At 43.9% G+C, this 23388-nt stretch overlaps 1 protein-coding gene across 1 annotated transcript in view; it reads left to right on the forward strand.

Moving 5' to 3' along the window:
• The first annotated feature begins 3987 nt into the window (after nucleotides 1-3987).
• Nucleotides 3988-23388, forward strand: part of LOC130358791 (solute carrier family 26 member 10-like) — an 86747-nt gene continuing 67346 nt past the window's right edge. Inside the window, exons 1-2 of the mRNA XM_056562588.1 lie at nucleotides 3988-4252; nucleotides 22822-22932. Of these exons, the coding sequence (XP_056418563.1) occupies nucleotides 3988-4252; nucleotides 22822-22932 (376 nt within the window). The remainder of the gene's footprint in view (nucleotides 4253-22821; nucleotides 22933-23388) is intronic.

Consider the following 23388-nt stretch of genomic DNA (forward strand, 5'->3'; position numbering starts at 1 on the left):
TGGATGAACATGCAGAATAAATACCATTACCCATGTACAATAAACGCTATAGATGTTAGTGCAGATAACATAACAGAATGAATGCTACATGTACGCAGGATAATTACTACAACGTGTCAGCATAATAATTACTACCATCGTATGTACAGAATGAATGCTACGAATGTCCGTGTAGTGTATTGCTACAATTCTATGTGCAATATACATGACGTGAACATGTCTGTGGTATGAATACAACGAGCGTGTATGTGGTATAAATGCTATGAGCGTATAGTGATATGATACTATGAGCAGTATAATGCTATGAGTATACTTGCGGTATCAATGCTAAGAGCGTATGTGCCTGATGTAGGCCATGTGTATGTGTAGTATAAATGCTACAAGTACATGTGCAGTATAAGCGTCGAGCATATGTGCTACAAATTAATATGTGGTATGACGCTATGAGGTATGAGTACTATAAGCAGTGTAATGCTGTGAACATGCTATGAGCGCGTGGCAACAACTGCACGAAACAGCATGACACTATGTGTGAGAACCATAGGAAGCCTGCATGTATGAATGCGGTGAACATGTGAACAACAAAACCATGACCGTGTAACCAATATAACTGCCATGAGCGTATGAATGCGGTGAAAGTGTGAACAACAAAACAATGACTGTGTAACCAATATAATTGCCATGAGCGTATGAACCCTGCATGTATGAATGCGATTAACGTGTGAACAACAAAACCATAACCGTGTGACCAATGTAACTGCCATGAGCGTATGAAACCAGCGTGTATGAATGCGGTGAACAACAAAACCATGACCGTGTAACCAATATAACTGCCATGAGCGTATGAACCCTGCGTGTATGAATGCGATGAACGTGTGAACAACAAAACCATAACCGTGTGACCAATGTAACTGCCATGAGCGTATGAAACCTGCGTGTATGAATGCGGTGAATGCGTGAACAACAAAACCATGACCGTGCAACCAATACAACCGCCATGAGCGTATGAACCGTATGAACCCTGCGTGTATGAATGCGCGAACAACAAAACCATAACCGTGTGACCAATATAACTGCCATGAGCGTATGAAACCTGCGTGTATGAATGCGGTGAACATGTGAACAACTTAAGAACCGTGAGAGTGTGACCACTATAACTGCCATGAGTGTATGAACCGTATAATTGCTATAGGCAGTATACTGCCGTAACCAGTATGAAATACCATTAACATATGAACCCAATGATACTTTGAGCGTATGAACCAGTGATAATTACGACGTGTTTGATTGCCATGAACGTAACATGGTAGAAAGAATGTAAGACCGTGAACATGCCAAGAATATGTGAACAGCATAAATGCCAAGTTTGTGGACCGTGTAGAACACCAGTGAGGGAGAGAATAACCATGAGGTGAACAGCATAAACGAGTTTGCCCAGTATAAATGCTGTGAATGTATCATCAGTGAGTATATGTACCGTATATAATGATATTAGCACATGAAACTGTATACATACTATGCGCGTACGAGCAGTGTGCCATAAGCGTATGAATTAACCATGAGAGTACGGACAATAAGAAACTCATGGAGTTATCAAACCGTGAAGATGCTCTACTCGTGTGCACCTTGTACCAGTAATGCGTGTATGCCCATAATAAACCAAGTGTATGAACCGTATGGATACCATGATCGTTCAAATAACGAGCATTACACTGTGTATACTATGATTTAATTGGATGTAGCCTATGTTATATCTCTACAGAGCATTGCACCCTACTATATACTATATTGAAACAAGACAGTCTACAGAGCACTGCATCACCACACACAGCATATGCTACCCTGCAACGTGATCCTCTGCAGAGTATTGCACCACACCGCACAGTAAATGCCACCCTGTGTTGCAACAAGACCCTTCGCAGAGCACTGCACCACACTGGACATGCTAACTGTAACGACCCTCTGCAGAGCATTGCACTATGCCCTATATAATATGTTGTATTGAAACCATCCCATCTGCAGAGCATTGCACTAACTGTATAAAGTTTGTTTATAATGAGACCATCTGCAGAGTATAGCACTATACTGTATATAGTATATATTATATTGTAACAAGACCATCTGCAGAGCATAGCACCATAGCTGTATATCATGTATACTATATTGTAATGAGACCATCTGCAGAGCATTGCACCTTAACTAAATATCATGTATACTATATTGTAACAAGACAATCTGCAGAGCATATCGCCATAGCTGTATATCATGTATACTATATTGTAACGAGACCATCTGCAGAGCATTGCACTATATCGTTATACAGTACATGTTATATTGTAACGAGACCCTTTGCAGAGCATTACACTGTACCGTATACTGCAAGGGCACCGTATACCCCGCAGAGCACCGCAGCACACAGCAAAAGTTATATTGAAACGACTCTTTGCAGAGCATTGCACCACACTGTATACAGCAAACGTTATATTGAAACAACCCTCCGCAGAGCATTACACTATACTTTAGATTAACGATAGCAGACAAGCTGACAGGACCGCCTAACGAGGACTGGGCAGCTGCCGCAACCTGTCCCAAGGGCATAGACAATTGTAGTTGTGTGGGTGGCGGGCGGTCCACATGTCGCCATGAGGCAGCTAGCGGGCTGCGCGAAATGCTGAGGCCGCACCACCCCCAGCACAGATTTAACTCACCTGCTTGCCGCTCCTGGCGCCCACTACCGTTGCGGGCAGAGCCAGCCAGAACCATACCTGCCCAATATTACCTTATAATCAGAGTGAGACACAGCATCCCCAGATAAGACAGCCAGCGGAGCTGCCCGGAATGCCGCGCCTGCACCCCCAGACTCATGATCAGCGAGGCCTCAGCAGCTCTGAAGATTTTTGTGGGAGATTCAAACACCAGACACAGGAAGCAGAGATTCCACAAACGACACGTGCTCCGCCCCTGTAGGAGAGGGGGAAGTTATATACACACGCCCCCACCTGGAAGTGCAAGGAGCGATAATTACTTCCGCCCCTCGCACAAACACAGCCCATCAGGCTTTATACTTAATAGAAGTAATGTACAAATCTGCACAATAGACGAATGTAGCCAGCACATAAAATCCGGAGTTTATTGATATCTCATTAAAAGTTCTATAGAAAGGCAGGTAGGGGAGTACATCAGGCAATATCACGCACAGTTACTAGCTTGGAGATGGGTCCCTTCACGCCAACATGTTTTGGGTCAAGGACCCTTAGTCTTGCCATGACTAAGGGTCCTTGACCCGAAACGCATTGGCGTGAAGGGACCCATCTCTAAGCTAGTAACTGTGCGTGATATTGCCTGATGTACTCCCCTACCTGCCTTTCTATAGAACTTTTAATGAGATATCAATAAACTCTGGATTTTATGTGCTGGCTACATTCGTCTATCGTGCTGCTTGTCTTGAGGATTGCCGTGCACTGGAGGCTCAAGTGAGCTGATCAACTTCTTTTCTACTTAATTTACAAATCTGTTTAACCTTCTGGCGCCAGTTCATTTAAAAAAAAATTTCCACCGGAGTACCCCTTTAAATGTCAATGAGATAAATAAAAAGGTCAATATTTTTTGGATTTCACAGTATGTGCCATTTTTTATCTATAGTATACTTGTTTAAAAACTATAAAAACAATTAAAAAAAAAAAGAAGTTTCCGATGGAACACTATTTTTTTTTTCTCTTCCAGTGACACCTTGGGATTCTTTTCTCTTGTTCTTTGATGCTCATTCCCATAGGCTTTAATAGAGGATGTCATCCTTTTCCTGTAATGTGCCTTTTTAAACATAAGTGGTTAATAAAGGATGTTTCCAGGGAGGACATTCCCAAAGCAGACCGGTATGATTGGCCCACCTCTTCAAGCAGGAAAGCAAGCAAAGATTACAGAGAAATATATAAGGGCTTCCCTCTATTCTATCCCCAGTGATCTCAGGTTACATTGGCAGTGTTCACTATGAGTACACTAGCAGTGTACAGGAACGTCTACACGGAAGAGCAGTTTCAGAAGGTGTACGGCACAGCTAAGGATTTGGAGAGGTCTCCGCTTACTTTAAAAGAGAAGTTAGCCAGGAGCTGTAAATGCTCAACTCATAGACTACACACTCTACTAAAGCATAGGATCCCTATTGTAGGCTGGTTACCCAGGTACAAACTGAAGAAATGGATTCTGGGAGATCTGGTTGCAGGCTTGACGGTTGGCATAGTGCACATCCCACAAGGTAAGTGCACCCAGCTTTATTTACTGCCGAATTTGACATTTCACTGCATTCTCATGAGGGATATGTTTTGAAGTTCGACTTGCTCCTCATATGACGTCAACCAACCTACTGTAGGTAGGGTTGCCACTTTTCTTGCAAAAAAAAAATACCGGCCATGCTAATTTGCATAATTTACTATATATGCGTAACATCACAGGATACACATATGCGTGGGAAATTTTGTCCCATTCTGACCCTTATAACTTTTTAATTTCTCCTTATACACTCCCGTATGAGGGCTCATTTTTTGCACCCCGATCTGTAGTTTTTTACAATACCATTTTTGTTTTGATGTGACTTTTTGCTCGTTACTAACTACAACTCCCGGCATGCTCTGATACAACTTGTGGCTCAGAAGCTGCCCCAAACAAAAACTACAACTCCCAGCATGTTGGACTATATAGTAGTATATAGTATAGCTCAGTGTTTTCCAATCAGGGGTGCCTCCAGCTGTTGCAAAACTACAACTTCCAGCATGTTGAACTATATAGTAGTATATAGTATAGGTCAATGTTTCCAAACCAGGGTGCCTCCAGCTGTTGCAAAACTACAACTCCCAGCATGCCCGGACAGCCGTTGGCTGTCCAGGCATGCTGGGAGTTGTAGTTTTGCAACAGCTGGAGGCTTGCTGGTTGGGAAACATTGGTATAGTATATGGTGCAACATTCCGGGAGTTGGATAAATACCCGCCATGGCATTGCCAAAATACCGGCAGGGTGGCCAAAATAACGTCTGTGCCGGTAAAATACCGGCCAGGTAGCAACCCTAACTGTAGGTCAATGTGTTATACAGTAAAACGTCTTTGAGACAACCACCCAAAATTGTATTGCAATATATGGTGGACTGAAAATTCGTCAGACAAGGAAATTATTCTGTACAGCTCACCTCCACCAGTTTCTGAGCGCGGGTCCACACTCGGCAAAGTGCTGATATTCAATAGGGAAGAACAAACGATGATCCGGCACCAGATATAAGATTTGCAGCTTTATTTTCTCCGTATCAAAAATGAACAAACATCACACAGTAAAACCGACTCCCTCCACAGTCATACGCTTTTCAAGTGACCCTGAGGAAGAGCGCGCATGCGCTTGAAACGCGTATGACTGTGGAGAGAGTCGGTTTTACTGTGTGATGTTTGGTCATTTTTTATACGGAGAAAATAAAGCTGCAAATCTTATATCTGGTGCCGGATCATCGTTTGTTCTTCTGTACTGAAAATTCGTCACATGAAAATCTGATCCGAAGAGGGTCTTCTGAAAGAGGTGGTATTTTGGAGAGGCTTCATTTCATATAAAATTCTAAATACATTTCTTGAAAAACCTAAGGAAAGGAAATACATGTACATAATGATTGAATCTGTAAATATTTATTTGATATGTAGATGTATATACTTCATGCCACATTCACCATGGTTACCAAATATTCCAATAACAAGAACCTCCCGTCATACACAGTGTAACCTCTCCAAAAGACCACCTTTTTGGGAAAGCCACTTTCTTATCTAGACCAGATTTCTGAATTTCAGTCCATCATACGTTATGCATCGCGTACAAGAAAACCACACCAATTCAATTTTGGGGGACATTTATCATTCTTGGTGTAAGGTAGTAAAGATTTTACCCCTGTTTGCTTGGTGTATTGTTTGCACAGTTGTTTAAAATTTACCAAAAAGGCGCACCGGACTTGATAAATTTTGCTCAATTATAGAAACCAGTGGGCTACAGATCGATGTTCAAGCTTTGTGCTCTGGCATCTGAAACTTTTGTACGTGTCCTATTAGGTGGTGTAGGTTTGCGCAAAAAAAGTAGGCTTTGCAGAAAAAAAAAGAGTTCTAAATTTTATTTGGCAAATAATAAATACAATAATAAAAACAAAAAATGCAATTGCGTAAAATGTTGCAGGGACATTTCGAACATTGAAGTGGTGCAAAGCCAATGATAAATGTCCCCCACTGTGTCTATTTTATTTTAAACAATGGCTTGCCTTTTAGGAAACAACTACAGGGTGGGCCATTTATATGGATACACCTTAAAAAAATGGGAATGGTTGGTGATATTAACTTCCTGTTTGTGGCACATATGTGAGGGGGGAAACTTTTCAAGAGGGGTGGTGACCATGGCGGCCATTTTGAAGTCGGCCATTTTGAATCCAACTTTTGTTTTTTCAATAGGAAGAGGGTCATGTGACACATCAAACTTATTGGGAATTTCACAGCAAAAACAATGATGTGCTTGGTTTTAAGTTAACGTAACTTTGTTCTTTCATGAGTTATTTACAAGTTTTTGACCACTTATAAAATGTGTTCAATGTGCTGCCCATTGTGTTGGATTGTAAATGCAACCCTCTTCTCCCACTCTTCACACACTGATAGCAACACCGCAGGAGAAATGCTAGCACAGGCATCAAGTATCTGTAGTTTCAGGTGCTGCAGAATGGGCAAAACAAAAATTGGAACAGGACCCTCAGTTTACACAGAAGATTTTGTTCAGTGATGATGCAAACTTTTATGTGAATGGTGAAGTTAACAAACAAAACCACCGCTTTTGGTCTGACACTAACCCACATTGGATAGATCCCTCCAAGACTGTTGGAACACAAAAATGTATGGTATGGTGTGGTATATGGGGTACAAAGACAGTGGGGCCATTCTTCATCAATGGAAACTTCAAGGCCACTGGATATGCGAAATTGCTACATGATGATGTGTTTCCCTCTTTATGCACTGAAGCTGGCACGTTCCCTGAGTTTTTCCAGCAAGATGGTGACCACCACATTATGGGTGTCAGGTCCAAGCATTTCAAGATAAACAGTTTCCTGGAAAGTGGATTGGTCATCGTGGGCCAGTTGAATGGCCCCCAAGGTCTCCCGATCTGACCCCCTTAGACTTTCATCTTTGGGGTCATCTGAAGGCAATTGTCTATGCTGTGAAGATACGAGATGTGCAGCACCTGAAACTACGGATACTGGAAGCCTGTGCTAGCATTTCTCCTGCGGTGTTGCTATCAGTGTGTGAAGAGTGGGAGAAGAGGGTTGCATTGACAATCCAACACGATGGGCAGAACATTGAACACATTTTATAAGTGGTCAGAAACTTGTAAATAACTCTTGAAAGAATAAAGTTACGTTAAAACCAAGTACATCATTGTTTTTCTTGTGAAATTCCCAATAAGTTTGATGTGTCACATGACTCTCTTCCTATTGAAAAATCAAAAGTTGGATTCAAAATGGCCGACTTCAAAATGGCCGCCATGGTCACCACCCATCTTGAAGAGTTTCCCCCCTCACATATACTAATGTGCCACAAACAGGAAGTTAATATCACCAACCATTCCCATTTTATAAAGGTGTATCCTTATAAATGGCCCACCCTGTACATAAATGCACATCTATCTCCTCTATCTGTCTGTCTATCTTATCTATCTCATGTCTATCTATCTATCTACCAAACTAATATGCGGTAGCACTCCATTTGGTGAATCAAATAAGTGGCTTTATTTTCATCAACAGGTGCGCGAAGTTTCGGTCACCTCACTTGACCTTTGTCAAGCCATCACGTGAGGTGACCGAAACATTGCGCACCTGTTGATGAAAATAAAGCCACTTATTTGATTCACCAATTGGAGTGCTACTGCGTATTCGTTTGGTATATCGTGTTGGGGGCTCAGGACCAGAGCCTGACAGTGGACAGCACCCGCTCTCCTTCAAAGTTTGCTGCCTTCTAATTCCTGTTGTGTATCTAGCTATCTATCTAATTATCTACTTTTGTGATGCAAGCGTATCTTCTATTTATACTGTAAAATACAATTTAGGAGTATCTAATCATGTGCTCAAATTTATACTATTTCTGTTCTATGGAAATGTATTTTACATCAAATCTGTCACTAGTTTTACTGATAAAATGATGATATAGTATGTACTTTGGGGGAGTTTTACTTAGACCATTGTTTTCACATGCCTCCTAGCAAATTTTTGGTATCTGAAGCTTCTCTTGCGCCTGATGCAAAAATTTAGCTCGGGGGCTGGTGTAGGTTTCTGTGGCATATCACACCTGCCACACATATTAATAAATCCTTCCCTACCTCTTGTGTTTTGTTCTGGATTTGCAGTTGATAATTGTATCTAGTGGTAGTGAATGCGATGCGAGACTTTTTGTGAATTTTATGTCTAAAAGGGCATAACTATAAAAGTATACATATTCGGTAAACATATGCAATCCAAGATCATTTAGGGACACCTCCCCTGTACTCTCTTCCTCCTTTCGACCTCCTTTGAGTTCCTATGTAAAGGAAACACAACCACCGAGTGAATGATTTCTAAAATTTACAATATACTCATTCCCTGCGAAACTTTCTGCAATTCAACACCCTTATATGACTAAATGGGAGACATACTGGGGAGAACTATTCCTATATATCTATGGCAAATCATTTCGACTCAAGCATCTATAGCTTTATCATGCATAATTCACAAAGAAAATCAATATAAAGTCCTCCTTCACTGGTGTCACACACTGCAGGTTCTACATCGTTTTTCCCTACAACTACCCTCTCATTGTAGGAGATCTGGATGTGACCAAGAGACCCTTTCACATATCATTTGGGACTGCCCTTCTCTACATCACTATTGGTTGGAAGTCCAATCTTTGGGTTGAAAAGTTATTGCAGTTCTTATCCTGCTAGATACTGTGACATATCTTTTGAATGTTTCTCCTATGTAACGCCCACGCTCCGGCCAAAGTGCTTATGTCCCCGCTAGAATCAAGGATGCTCTCGCTGCACAAGAGTCTTAGGCTAACCTGAGCGGACTTATCCATTTAGCCACTCGAATTGATGTGCGTTTTGCCGAGAGGCAGGAGGAACTTCCTTCTGGAAAAGAATCTGCCGAACACGGGGTTTACCTCATCTGGCTCCTGTGTTCCAACATCCACCCCTACTCTCTACTTTGCCTCTTGCCGAAGAAGCTATGGAAGTGGACCGTTTTCACTTAAAGGGGTATTCCAGGAAAAAACTTTTTTTTTTTATATCGACTTGCTCCAGAAAATTAAACAGATTTGTACTTCTATTAAAAAATCTTAATCCTTTCAATAATTATCAGCTGCTGAAGTTGAGTTGTTATTTTCTGTCTGGCAACGGTGCTCTCTGCTGACATCTCTGCTTGTCTCGGGAACTGCACAGAGTAGAAAGGGTTTGCTATGGGGATTTGCTTCTAAACTGGGTGGTTCCCGAGACACGTATCATCAGAGAGCACTTAGACAGAAAAAAACAACTTCACTTCAGCAGCTCATGAGTACTGAAAGGATTAAGATTTTTTCATAGAAGTAATTTACAAATCTGTTTAACTTTCTGGAGCCAGTTGATATATATAAAAAAGTTTTTTTCCTGGATAACCCCTTTAAAGCAGAAGGAAAAAGCCCGTCGACGCAATGGGAATTTGTGCTTACATTGTGCCAGTCTGGAGCAATTTCTCAAAGACTGTTCTATGCGTCCATGGACCAGTAGGAGTTGCTACCCTAGATGTTAATATTGCATCTCCTCGCTTGACCACCCTGGCTCAAGTATTTTCCTCTGCCAAGACGTCTTTCATCGCTTCTGCTCTTTTGGACTCCGGTTCCGCTGGTAACTTCATTCATGCCTCCTAGGTCCATAAACACCATCTTCCAGTGTCTCGTCTTCTACATCTCTTCTGTTAATGCACAAAACCTGAACTGTAAGGTGCAATTTCGCACTGAACCCCTCGTCATGCAAGTAGGAAATTTACATAAGGAAAGCATTGAGTTCTATGTGCTACCACATTGTACTTCGAAACTTCTTCTTGGTCTTCCTTGGCTTCAACGTCATTCTCCACATTTGACTGGAAATCTGGTGAAATCACTTGTTGGGGACAATTTTGCCAAGATCACTGTCTTGTTCCCCCTGTGATACCTTCTGTGCCAATTAAACTCAGACATAAAGTCTTGAATTGGGGACATTCTTCCTTGCCCGTTGGTCACCTTAGAAGATGTAAGACTCCACGACAGAAGCCTGCAAGTTCCTTAAAGCCTTTGCCCATTCCAGAAATCCTCTGGTCTCATGTAGTAGGGAATCCTCTGAATTCCAAAGAAGAGGGGGAGACCAAAGGGGGGGATTACTGTAACGCCCGCGGTCCGGCCGGACACGCCGGCCATGAGTGCTTTTTGCTTATATTCCCGCTGTCCTCAGGGCTGTGATTCACATTGCGGGATGCGCCTGCATATGAATCCCAGCCTGTCACTCACCTCCCTCATCATCTGCCTCTCCATGTCCTCACAGCCCCAGCGCACGTGCCCCTGCCTCCTTGGGCGTGCGCGCGCCGGAGATCTTACTCTTAAAGGGCCAGTGCTCAATTAATCAAGTGTCTACACCTGCACCCAGTCCTTAAATATCTGCTCCTCCCTTGGTTCCCTGCCGGATCTTTGGTTGCCAATTGTTATAGTGAAAGTCCTGTGTCTCTGTTACTGTGTACCTGTTCCTTGCTACCTTACCTACCCTGCACCTGTGTTACCTTTCCTGACCTACGGCCATCTTGCCACTTGCTTCCAGTCACCTTCTGTGCTACACCACCTCCCAGCTACCTTTGTGGACGAGTCGTGCCATGGGTAGCGACCTGGGTGCTGCCTGCCGCAGCAAGATTATCCCGCTTTGCAGCGGGTTCTGGTGAAAACCAGAGGCCCCTTAAACTCCGCTCCCTTGCACGGCTCACATCATCATCCACACAGGCCCAGAAGATCCACCACCTGTCGTGACCTGTTACAACCTAGAGGTCTGGGTAAAGGTTATGCCAAGTTGTTTCTCCATATGTTGACAGCAGCAAATGTCTAACAGCCCAATGGTGGGAGAAAGCTAGAAATCTGACAACCCAAGCACTATTAGACAAAAATAGTGAGGTAAGGGTCGAATACCTTTCATCTTCAGGGGATAATAGACTAATTTTCAAAAAACATAGCAACCAACGGGAGGAACACTTAGAAGCCTTAAATGGGAACTGTCATTAAATCAAAAAATTGATATGTTGTAGTACTTAAGTACTACAACATATCTCTAATATACTTTAATTAAAAAAAAGTGATTTTAAACCACTTTTAAATTCGGCCACTAGGGGTCGCCCTCCTAGTGGCCGAATGCATTCGGCAGTGACATCACTACAGAATTTCGACTCATTTAAGCCTGGTAACGAGTCGAAATTCAGTCACTGCAGTGCTCGCTCCCGCCTGTCAAACAGACAGGCGGGAGCGAGCACTTTGAAAGAAGTGAATGCGCGCAGGCTCCCGGGGACAAAGTAAAGTATTATGTCGGGGGGGGGGGGGGGTTGCGTGTTCACCTATACAGTATGCCTCCAGTTTTCCCACTACAACTCCCAGCATGCCCTGACAGCCAATAGATGTCAGGGCAAGCTGGGAGTTGTAGTGGGGAAACAGCTGGAGGGACACTGAATAGGTGAACTAAGGGGGGTGGGGAGGGGGAGTGGGTTGAGCGGAGGGTCGGGGCCGGGTGGTTGCGGGCTGCGCGGCGGGGAGGGGGTACTCTGAATGGGTGAACTAAGGGGGAAGGGGAGTGAGTTGAGCGGCGTGACGGGGCCGGGGGGGGGGGGTTGCGGGCTGCGCGGCGGGGAGCGGTATGTGCGGCCATCACCGATCCGGTGTTCACCTATACAGGGTGCCTCCAGTTGTTTCCCCACTACAACTCCCAGCATTCCCGGACAGCCAATAGATGTCTGGGCAAGCTGGGAGTTGCAGTGGGGAAACAGCTGGAGGCGCCCTGTATAGGTGAACTACGGGCGGAAGTGTCGGCCCCAGCAGGCATCAGTGACGTTGTGCCTGCTGGGGAAGTCTGCCTGGTAGTGAGCACACTACCAGGCAGACAAAAAGGCTTTTTTAATACGTAAAAAAAAAAAAAATTAAAGGCAGGGAGGGGGTTGGGAATAGATGGGTAATAGGCAGGGACAGAAAAAAGAAAAAAGTGATCCTTTAAGATCTACTTAGAGGTGTTCAAGTTACATATCAAGAGTTAGGGTCACATGATGATCTGTTTTGTTTCCTCTCTTAGACTCTTTGGGGGACATTTATCAAGGTATTTAGAGCCTTCTTTTTGCTTACTCCAGTTGCACAAAAAGTTGCACGTGCGCCTAGGCACTTTTTTTGAGCGACTTTTGTGGGTAAGCAAAAATTTACAAACAGCCTTAGCCAAGCAAATTTTAGTTTTCAGTTTGCAGTAGTCACATATTTATGATGTGCGAAAGTTGCACCTAGGCCAAAAAATCCCAAACCCCTTATAAAAAGTTGCAAGTGGGTCTGCCCTGGGTCTAACTTTCAGTACAAAACTCCCGCACATGAACAAATTTTAAAACTTGCACTCAGCTGCGACTTTTTTGTTTTGCTTGTGTGCTCCAAATTTATCAACCCCCTGTGATAGTATGATTAATATGTGGCACATAAGCAAAACTAAAGAAAAAAAATGCTCGTTCGTATTAACAATACTGGGAGACATTTATACAAGCTTGCTTATGTATGTTTTTTTTTAGTTGTTTTATTTTGTTTAATGATTTGTTAATGTGCAACAAATTTATTTTTGTTAAGTCACACGGCTTTTATAAATTTGTCACACATAAGCATATCAGCTTTTTTCCTCCATTCTGTTTTGTTTTCCATTTTGAAATTTTGCTCATGTAAGCAAAATCTGTTAGCCAGGGTTGAGCTGGAGTAAGTGTATGGCATTTTTTGATGGCGTGTGACAATCACAAATTATAAGTCATATTTGAAAATTTGCTTACATAGGACAAACAGAATTTTCTTGCTCTTCTCGCTTGGCCGATTAAAAGTTGCACAGACAAGTGCCTAGTTGCATGTGAGACATTTGAGAGACAATAATAAGCAAAAAGTATATAATAAATGCTTTTATAAATTGTCTCCCACTATATTTATCTATATGGACTGATTTAATGGACTTTCCCTGAAATGACCTACTATATATCTATATGGACTGGTTTAATGGACTTTCCCTGAAATGACCTACTGGGTTTGAGATTCAGCTTGACTCAATGCATCCTTGACTTAAAGGGGTTATCCAGGAAAAAAATTATTTTTATATATCAACTGGCTCCAGAAAGTTAAACAGATTGGTAATTTTTTTCTATAAAAAAATCTTAATCCTTTCAGTACTTATGAGCTGCTGAAGTTGAGTTGTTCTTTTCTGTCTAAGTGCTCTCTGATCACACCTGTCTCGGGAACTGTCCAGAGTAGAAGCAAATCCCCATAGCAAACCTCTTCTACTCTGTGCCGTTTCCGATACAGACAGAGGTGTCAGCAGAGAGCACTGTTGTCAGATAGTGTTGGGTGCGAATATTCGCATTTCAAATTTATATCGTGAATATCGCAAATTCGCGAATATTGCGAATATATTTGCTATATATTCAAAATTTGGAATATTCGCTTTTTCTCCACATATGCGCATATTTGCATATGCGAATATTCGCATATGCGCATATGTGAATATTCACATGTGCGAATATTCGCATATGTGAACATTCACATATTCCTTCGTTTCACTTGTGGGCCAATTAGAATGATGCAAATACACTTGTCGGGGGTTATCAACAACATCCCTAGCAACCAATAGTAAAGTTGCCCACCCCCACACTGTTTTCTTCCTCGAATATGCGAATATGACGAATACGCGAAATTCGCGAATATAGGACGAATATTCGTCTATATATTCGTGAAATATTGCGAATTCGAATATGGGCAATGCCGCTCATCACTATTGTCAGACAGAAAAGAACAACTCAACTTTAGCAGCCGATAAGTACTGGAAAGATTAAGATTTTTTAATAGAAGTAATTTACAAATCAGTTTAACTTTCTGGAGCCAGTTTATATATTAAAAAAATTCCTGGAATACCCCTTTAATTTACATTTTTGTCCTTTTTCATTTTAATGATGTATTACTATTCACTCTGGCGGGGGGGGGGGGGAATAACTAAATGTCACAATCGGAAATGTATTTCAATTCACATTATTATTGCAGTGGAATGAGGATTTGTAGCCTCTAAATGTAAACAAGAATCTTGTCATTCACTGAAAGTAAGCAGACTTCTTAGGTATATGAAATATATTATAATTCTGCATAGAATTTTGTAATGGAGGGGTTACTATTTGTTTACACAAGACTGGACAACCCATTATACAATGTAAGACATATCAGAAACCGTGCAAGAAGCCGTCTTGCCTCCAAGGGAGCGATAGGTAATCTTATAAATCACAGGAAGCTATTGTATACACACCCATTGATAAGAATAAACAATGTCATTGTAGTTTTAGAAAGCATTGAATTGTGTTAATAATTCAATATGGTTAACATATAGTTAAATATAAAAAACTGAACATTGAACTATTAATAAAACACATGGTAAATATTAAAAACAAAACAAATTGTGGTTGTGGTTTGTTTTATTCCTTTACTTTCATCCTTTTAAAGGGGTATTCCGGCTTCATACATCTTATCCCACGGCCATGCCCCCTCCATTCATGTCTATGGGAGGGGGCGTGACATCTGCCACGCCCCCTCCCATAGACATGAATGGAAGGGGCGTGGTGTGACGGCACTAGGGGACGGGGCCATGACGTCACGTCACCATCTTGGCACAGAATGTCGGGGGCTGCACTGAGATCGTGGGGGTCCCCAGCAGCGGGACCCCTGTGATCATACATCTTATCCCCTATCCCTTGGATAGGGGATAACATTTATAAAGCCGGAATACCCCTTTAAGTTTGCAGGTTGTCCTTATTGTCAGCAGACCTTGTCAAAACTCACAGGATCCTCAGACAAACCCTGACATATATCACTTAAAGGAGTATTCCAGGAAAAACATTTTTTCATATCAACTGGCTCAAGAAAGTTAAACAGATTCGTAAGTTTACTTCTATTAAAAAATCTTACTCCTTCCAGTAGTTATCAGCTGCTGAAGTTGAGTTGTTCTTTTCTGTCTGACAACAGTGCTCTCTGTTGACACCTCTGCTTGTCTCAGGAACTGTCCAGAGTAGGAGAAAATCCCCATAGCAAACCTTTAATGCTTTGGACAGTTCCTGAGACAAGCAGAGCTGTCAGCAGAGAGCACTGTTTTCAGAAAGAAAAGAACAACTCAACTTAAGCAGCTGATAACCACTGGAAGAATTAAGATTTTTTAATAGAAGTAATTTACAAATCTGTTTAACTTTCTGGAGCCAGTTGATATAAGGAGATAATTATTTTGGTAGTATGGTTTGCCTGTCATTTATTTGAACTTCTTTAACCCCTAAGGACCCACCTTTTTCTTTTTTTTAAAGGTACAGCATATATTTCCCTTTATACCCCACTAAATTCTGAGTCTTTTTTCTGCTAAAATTGCTGTGTGAGGCATTTTTTCTTACATATGATTTAGCTAGATTTAAGACTATAATTCATAATAATATTCTAACCCCATTTTTACATTTTTTTTAATTTCTCCTTTTCTCCTCCCCGCCTTTTAAGAACCATCACTATTTTTTCATCTACAGACCCAGAAGAGTGCTTGCTTTGTGTGTGATCAATTATAATTTGACATGACACCTTTCATTTTACCATAAAATGAATGGTGCAATCCAGAACAGGGGCGGACATATCACTTGTTCAGCCGGTTCGGCTGCACAGGGGCCCAGCGTGTTAGGGGGCCCACCTAGTGGCCCAGGTCACAGCCTGGGCCTCACAGTCTGTGCCCCTGCAGGGCCCCCTGCCAGTACTTCATACTATATGCTGCAGCAACAGGTCCCGGACATGCCGCTGACAGCAGTAATTTACCTTTAAACCGTCCGGGCGAGAGGACAGGCCAGGGGCTGATGGGAACAGATGTGCCCTGCGCAGGCACGCACGTCTGTTCCAAGCCCCTGACGTCACGTGTCATGGCCTCTGACCCCGGCAGAAGCGACAGGAGCAGCAAACCCTCCCGCCTCACACGGCCGCATCGCTGAGCAGATAAGGTGAGGAGAGCGACGGTCGGGTGCAGGGCTGTGCGGGGGGGATTGTAATGATGATGAAGAAGACAGGACGGGTGTTGAAGAGGTTGGTGGTGTAATGATAAGGAGGATTGGGCGTCTGGGAGAGTGTAGTGTTGATAAGGAGGACCAGAAGGGGGGTCAGGGGTGTAGTGATTAGGGGGTTTAATGTTGATGAGAAGGACTGGGGGGGGGGGTCAGCTGTGTAATACTGATGAGGTGCTTAAGGTATATGAGGTGATGAGGAGACTGAGGATGGGGTGCGTGGGGTGTATGGGGTGATGAGGATGGAGTGCATGGGGTGTATGGGGGTGATGAGGAGACTGAGGATGGAGTGCATGGGGTGATGAGGAGACTGAGGATGGAGTGCATGGGGTGATGAGGAGACTGAAGATGGAGTGCATGGGGTGATGAGGAGACTGAGGATGGAGTGCATGGGGTGATGAGGAGACTGAGGATGGAGTGCATGGGGTGATGAGGAGACTGAAGATGGAGTGCATGGGGTGATGAGGAGACTGAGGATGGAGTGCGTGGGGTGTATGGGGTGATGAGGAGACTGAGGATGGAGTGCATGGGGTGATTAGGAGACTGAGGATGGAGTGCATGGGGCGTATGGGGTGATGAGGAGACTGAGGATGGAGTGCATGGGGTGATGAGGAGACTGAGGATGGAGTGCGTGGGGTGTATAGGGGGATGGGGTGTATGGGGTGATGAGGAGACTGAGGATGGAGTGCATGGGGTGATGAGGAGACTGAGGATGGAGTGCATGGGGTGAGGAGGAGACTGAGGATGGAGTGCGTGGGGTGAGGAGGAGACTGAGGATGGAGTGCATGGGGTGATGAGGAGACTGAGGATGGAGTGCATGGGATGATGAGGAGACTGAGGATGGAGTGCATGGGGTGATGAGGAGACTGAGGATGGAGTGCATGGGGTGATGAGGAGACTGAGGATGGAGTGCATGGGATGTATGGGGTGACGAGGAGACTGAGGATGGAGTGCATGGGGTGTATGGGGTGATGAGGAGACTGAGGATGGAGTGCATGGGATGTTTGGGGATGATGAGGAGACTGAGGATGGAGTGCATGGGGTGATGAGGAGACTGAGGATGGAGTGCGTGGGGTGTATGGGGTGATGAGACTGAGGATGGGGTGTGTGGGGTGCATGGGGTGATGAGGAGACTGAGGATGGAGTGCATGGGGTGATGAGGAGACTGAGGATGGAGTGCATGGGGTGAGGAGGAGACTGAGGATGGAGTGCATGGGGTGATGAGGAGACTGAGGATGGAGTGCATGGGGTGTATGGAGTGATGAGGAGACTGAGGATGGAGTGCATGGGGTGATGAGGAGACTGAGGATGGAGTGCATGGGGTGATGAGGAGACTGAAGATGGAGTGCATGGGGTGATGAGGAGACTGAGGATGGAGTGCATGGGGTGATGAGGAGACTGAGGATGGAGTGCATGGGGTGATGAGGAGACTGAAGATGGAGTGCATGGGGTGATGAGGAGACTGAGGATGGAGTGCGTGGGGTGTATGGGGTGATGAGGAGACTGAGGATGGAGTGCATGGGGTGATGAGGAGACTGAGGATGGAGTGCGTGGGGTGTATGGGGTGATGAGACTGAGGATGGGGTGTATGGGGTGATGAGGAGACTGAGGATGGAGTGCATGGGGTGATGAGGAGACTGAGGATGGAGTGCATGGGGTGATGAGGAGACTGAGGATGGAGTGCATGGGGTGAGGAGGAGACTGAGGATGGAGTGCATGGGGTGATGAGGAGACTGAGGATGGAGTGCATGGGATGATGAGGAGACTGAGGATGGAGTGCATGAGGTGATGAGGAGACTGAGGATGGAGTGCATGGGATGATGAGGAGACTGAGGATGGAGTGCATAGGGTGATGAGGAGACTGAGGATGGAGTGCATGGGGTGATGAGGAGACTGAGGATGGAGTGCATGGGATGATGAGGAGACTGAGGATGAAGTGCATGGGATGTATGGGGTGATGAGGAGACTGAGGATTTAGTGCATGGGGTGTATGGGGTGATGAGAAGACTGAGGATGGAGTGCATGGGATGTTTGGGGGTGATGAGGAGACTGAGGATGGAGTGCATGGGGTGATGAGGAGACTGAGGATGGAGTGCGTGGGGTGTATGGGGTGATGAGACTGAGGATGGGGTGTGTGGGGTGTATGGGGTGATGAGGAGACTGAGGATGGAGTGCATGGGGTGATGAGGAGACTGAGGATGGAGTGCATGGGGTGATGAGGAGACTGAGGATGGAGTGCATGGGGTGAGGAGGAGACTGAGGATGGAGTGCATGGGGTGATGAGGAGACTGAGGATGGAGTGCATGGGGTGTATGGGGTGATGAGGAGACTGAGGATGGAGTGCATGGGGTGTATGGGGTGATGAGGAGACTGAGGATGGGGTGTATGGGGTGAAGAGGAGACTGAAGATGGGGTGCATGGGGTGAGGAGGAGACTGAGGATGGAGTGCATGGGGTGATGAGGAGACTGAGGATGGAGTGCATGGGGTGTATGGGGTGATGAGGAGACTGAGGATGGAGTGCATGGGGTGTATGGACTGATGAGGAGACTGAGGATGGGGTGCATGGGGTTATGAGGAGACTGAGGATGGGGTGTGTGGGGTGTATAGGGTGATGAGGAGACTGAGGATGGGGTGTATGGGGTGATGAGAAGACCGAGGATGGGTTTTGTGGGGTGTATGGGGTGATGAGACTGAAAATGGGGTGCGTGGGGTGTATGGGGGTGATGAGACTGAGGATGGGGTGCGTGGGGTGTATGGGGTGATGAGGAGACTGAGGATGGGGTATATGGGGGTGATGAGGAGACTGAGGATGGAGTGCATGGGGTGATGAGGAGACCGAGGATGGAGTGTGTGGAGTGTATGGGGTGATGAGAAGACCGAGGATGGGTTGTGTGGGGTGTATGGGGTGATGAGACTGAGGATGGGGTGCGTGGGGTGTATGGGGGTGATGATTAGACTGAGGATGGGTTGTGTGGGGTGTATGGGGGGATAAGACTGAGGAAGGGGTGCGTGGGGTGTATGGGGTGATAAGGAGACTGAGGATGGAGTGCGTGGGGTGTATGGGGTGATTCAGTATTATATTCAGGGGTACAGTGGTTGGCAGTATTATATTCAGGGGAACAGTATTTGGCAGTATTATATTCGGGGGTACAGTGGTTGGCAGTATTATATTCAGGGGTACAGTATTTGGCAGTATTATATTCAGGGGTACAGTGGTTGGCAGTATTCAGGGGGTACAGTGATTGGCAGTATTATATTCAGGGGTACAGTATTTGGCAGTATTGTATTCAGGGGTACAGTATTTGGCAGTATTATATTCAGGGGTACAGTGGTTGGCAGTATTCAGGGGGTACAGTGGTTTACAGTATTATATTCAGGGGGTACAGTATTTGGCAAGGTTATAATGATTATTGTCATCATACAGAGGATGAGGATCTACTGACAAATTAAGGAACCAATGATGTCCAGGTGTCAGACTCTGCAGAGAAGATGGAAGAAGTCCTGGTGTCTGGACCAGATGAAGAAGAAAAGTAAAGACAACAGAGAAGACGTCACTCAGGTCAGTGATATCATTGTGTATTCTCCTGACTGTCCCATCAGAGCTGTAGTCACTGATATCATTGTGTAGTCTCCTGTAGTGTTGCTCGCGAATATTCGCAATTCGAATATTATTCGCGAATATCGCATATTCGCGAATTCGCGAATTTCGCGAATATAGCGCTATATATTCGTAATTACGAATATTCGTTTTTTGTTTTTTTTTCACAGTACACATCACAGTGATCACCCCTCTCTGCTTCCAGCTTGTGTGGTGTAAAGAAGGCTGTAATACTACTGTGTGAGACTGGCGTGCAAAACAATTCGCATATGCGGAAATTAGCATATGCTAATTTTTGCATACGCGAAGTTTTGTGTATGTTAATTTTGCATATGCTAATTTTCACATATGTTAATTTTCGCATACGCGAATGTTTCGCATATGCAAAAATAAAACGAGAATATAACGAGTATGCGAATATTCGCGAATATATGACGAACATTCGTCCATATATTCGCAAATATTCGCGAATTCGAATATGGCCTATGCCTCTCAACACTAGTCTCCTGACTGTCCCATCAGCTGTAGTCACTTAAGACATGATGAGAGTTGCAGCTTTCCAACATCTGGGGAGCCACTTGAACCAAGGTGATTGGTGGGGGTCCCATGAGTCAGACCCCCACCATAAAAATGGGCTGTTTATTTTAAAATGCCTGAGCCTATTTTTGGTCCCAGTCTGGCCCTGCCTGTAAGTCACTTCTATCACTAAGGATAAGAAGCCAAGGAACCAGGGGGTGCCAAGGGGTGTCGTGCTAAGTCCAGGGGTGCGAATGTTAAGGGGAGCACTGCCCTCTGCCTCCCAGCTAGATATGGGTCAGGCTGACCCGGGGGAGTACTCACTGGGCCGCACACTGAGAGGGACAGCGGCCACCCGGAGCCCACCTCAGGAGCCGTTCCATCCACCTGTGGTGGACAAGGCAAGTGGCGACACTACATGCGCGGGGTAAGTGGAGGCCCTCCGGTGGGGTCTAGGTACATGAGAGGGCACAGTGCTGTGGGGGGGGGGGGGGGGGGGGGCAGGCACATTCTTTGCACAGGGGCCCTCTGCTGTCTGTGTCCGCCCCTGATCCAGAAATAATATTTGTTGCAGGAAATTTATGAAAATTTAGAATTTTTGAGGGGGGAGGGGGGAGGTCTTCTTTTTTATGCAGTGCTCATTTTTTGTGCTGTGATCTATAGTTTTTTATTGGTACTATTTTTGAGTATATGTGACTTTTTGATAACTTTTTATTCCATTTTTTTCTGGGATGTGATGTGAGCAGTTTTGGACTTAAGAGGTTTGGCACAAGTGTACTTTTTTACATTAATTTTTATATTTCGGGGTTATTAGTGACACTAGATAGAGATAAAGAGAAGACGTGTAGTTCACTAATACTAGAGGCTAAAGGTACTAAGGTTAACTGAAAAATCGTACCATTAAAGGGGTACTCCGGTTAAAACCTTTTTTCTTTTAAATCAACTGGCTCAGGAAAGTTAAACAGATTTGTAAATTACTTCTATTAAAACAATCTTAATCCTTCCTGTACTTATTAGCTGCTGAATACTACAGAGGAAATTATTTTCTTTTTGGAATGCTCTCTGATGACATCATGAGCACAGTTCTCTCTGCTGACGTTATAATAATAATAATAACACTTTATTTATTGTTGTCCTTAGTGGGATTTGAGCCCAAGCCCCCAGCACTGAGCCCCCATGCTGTCCTTAGCATACATATGCTATGCACGGTTGCTAAAATGGACAGAGATGTCAGCAGAGAGCACTGTGGTCATGATGTCATCAGTGTTCCAAAAAGAAAGGAATTTCCTCTGTAGCATTCAGCAGCTAATAAGTACTGGAAGGATTAAGATTTTTTAATAGATGTAAATTACAAATATGTTTAACTTTCTGGCACCAGTTGATTTAAAAGAAAAAAGGTTTTCACCGGAGTACCTCTTTAACCAGATACAATAAGGCTAAAGCAATAAACAATCAAGGGCAATCTTCAAGTAACCTTAGCTAAACAGGACAGAGTTGTGTGTGTTACACTGACTAAGTGATCATATCTATATTAAGAATCCAAATTAAGGGTACACATACAGAATGTGTAGGTCATAATATAATGTCTATACCTGTGTTTCATGGTGGTTTAGCAATTCTTCTATGATTTTAGCCCCAATGTTTATTTTTAACAGCAAACAAAATTACTGTTGTCTAAGGTTTTCCCAGGTTGCAGTGCGGCCCGAGACATTACATCACTAGTCACGTGTTCAGAGGGAGCCTGTCTTTGCTTCAATGGGTGGAGCGACCACTTGGAGGGAAGGAGATCATTTTGCAAGGAATTGTAGTTTTGCAACAGCCAGAGGCACCCTAGTCAGAAAACACTGGTCTATTGCATTGAAGGAAGCACAGGTGTGTTTCAATGGGTGGGACGGCTGACGTGTCGTAGGAAGCAAAATGACCTCGCACTTACAAACAAGAAATTATGGGACTTGTAGTTTGAGGGAGAGAACACAACAGGAAATAGCCAGTTCACAAAAGGATAGCCACAACATTATGATTGACTCAGAACATAGCTGTTTAGTTCCAAGACAAGCACGGATGATTATATTAAACGTTTTTGCAAATGACAAATGTTTTTGTGGATTCCTGGAGTTCCTCTATAAACATTAAACTTTGTTACAGTTTGTGATGTCTGACAATTAGGCATACATATAAATGCCATAAATATAAAAGCAATCAGTCCTTCCATTATGGTATCTTTGCTTTTTTTATACATTACATACCTTTATATTTACGTACTGCTACAAAGTCTTCAAATATTTTCTGTGTTAATAATGGGCTCTATCTTGACTACTCTATAATTGAACCTGTTGAATACATCTTTCCTAGGAATGGCCTTTGCTCTGCTGACATCTGTGGCTCCAGTGTATGGACTTTATACATCTTTTTTTCCGGTTCTACTGTACATGCTACTTGGAACAGGACATCATGTTTCTACCGGTGAGACCACAGGAAACAAACCAATTTAGATTATGAGATGTTTCTCCACTTATAATGTATATATTAATGGGCCAGTAGAGAAACCACAGTGAAATAATAGGCTACCTCAATAGGTTAAAGGGCTATTCCAGGCCAAAACTTTTTTTTATACATCAACTGGCTCCGGAAAGTTAAACAGATTTGTAAATTACTTCGATTAAAAAATCTTAATCCTTCCAATAGTTATTAGCTTCTGAAGTTGAGTTGTTGTTTTCTGTTTAACTGCTTTCTGATGACTCACGTCCTGGGAGCTGTGCAGTTCCTATGGGGATATTCTCCCATCAAGCACTGCTCCCGGGACGTGACATCATCATTGAGCAGTTAGACAGAAAACTTCAGAAGCTAATAACTATTGGAAGGATTAAGATTTTTTAATAGAAGTCATTTACAAATCTGTTTAACTTTCCGGAGCCAGTT

This window comes from Hyla sarda, chromosome 2 (genome assembly GCF_029499605.1).
Source record: "Hyla sarda isolate aHylSar1 chromosome 2, aHylSar1.hap1, whole genome shotgun sequence".
Taxonomy (NCBI): Eukaryota; Metazoa; Chordata; class Amphibia; order Anura; family Hylidae; genus Hyla; species Hyla sarda.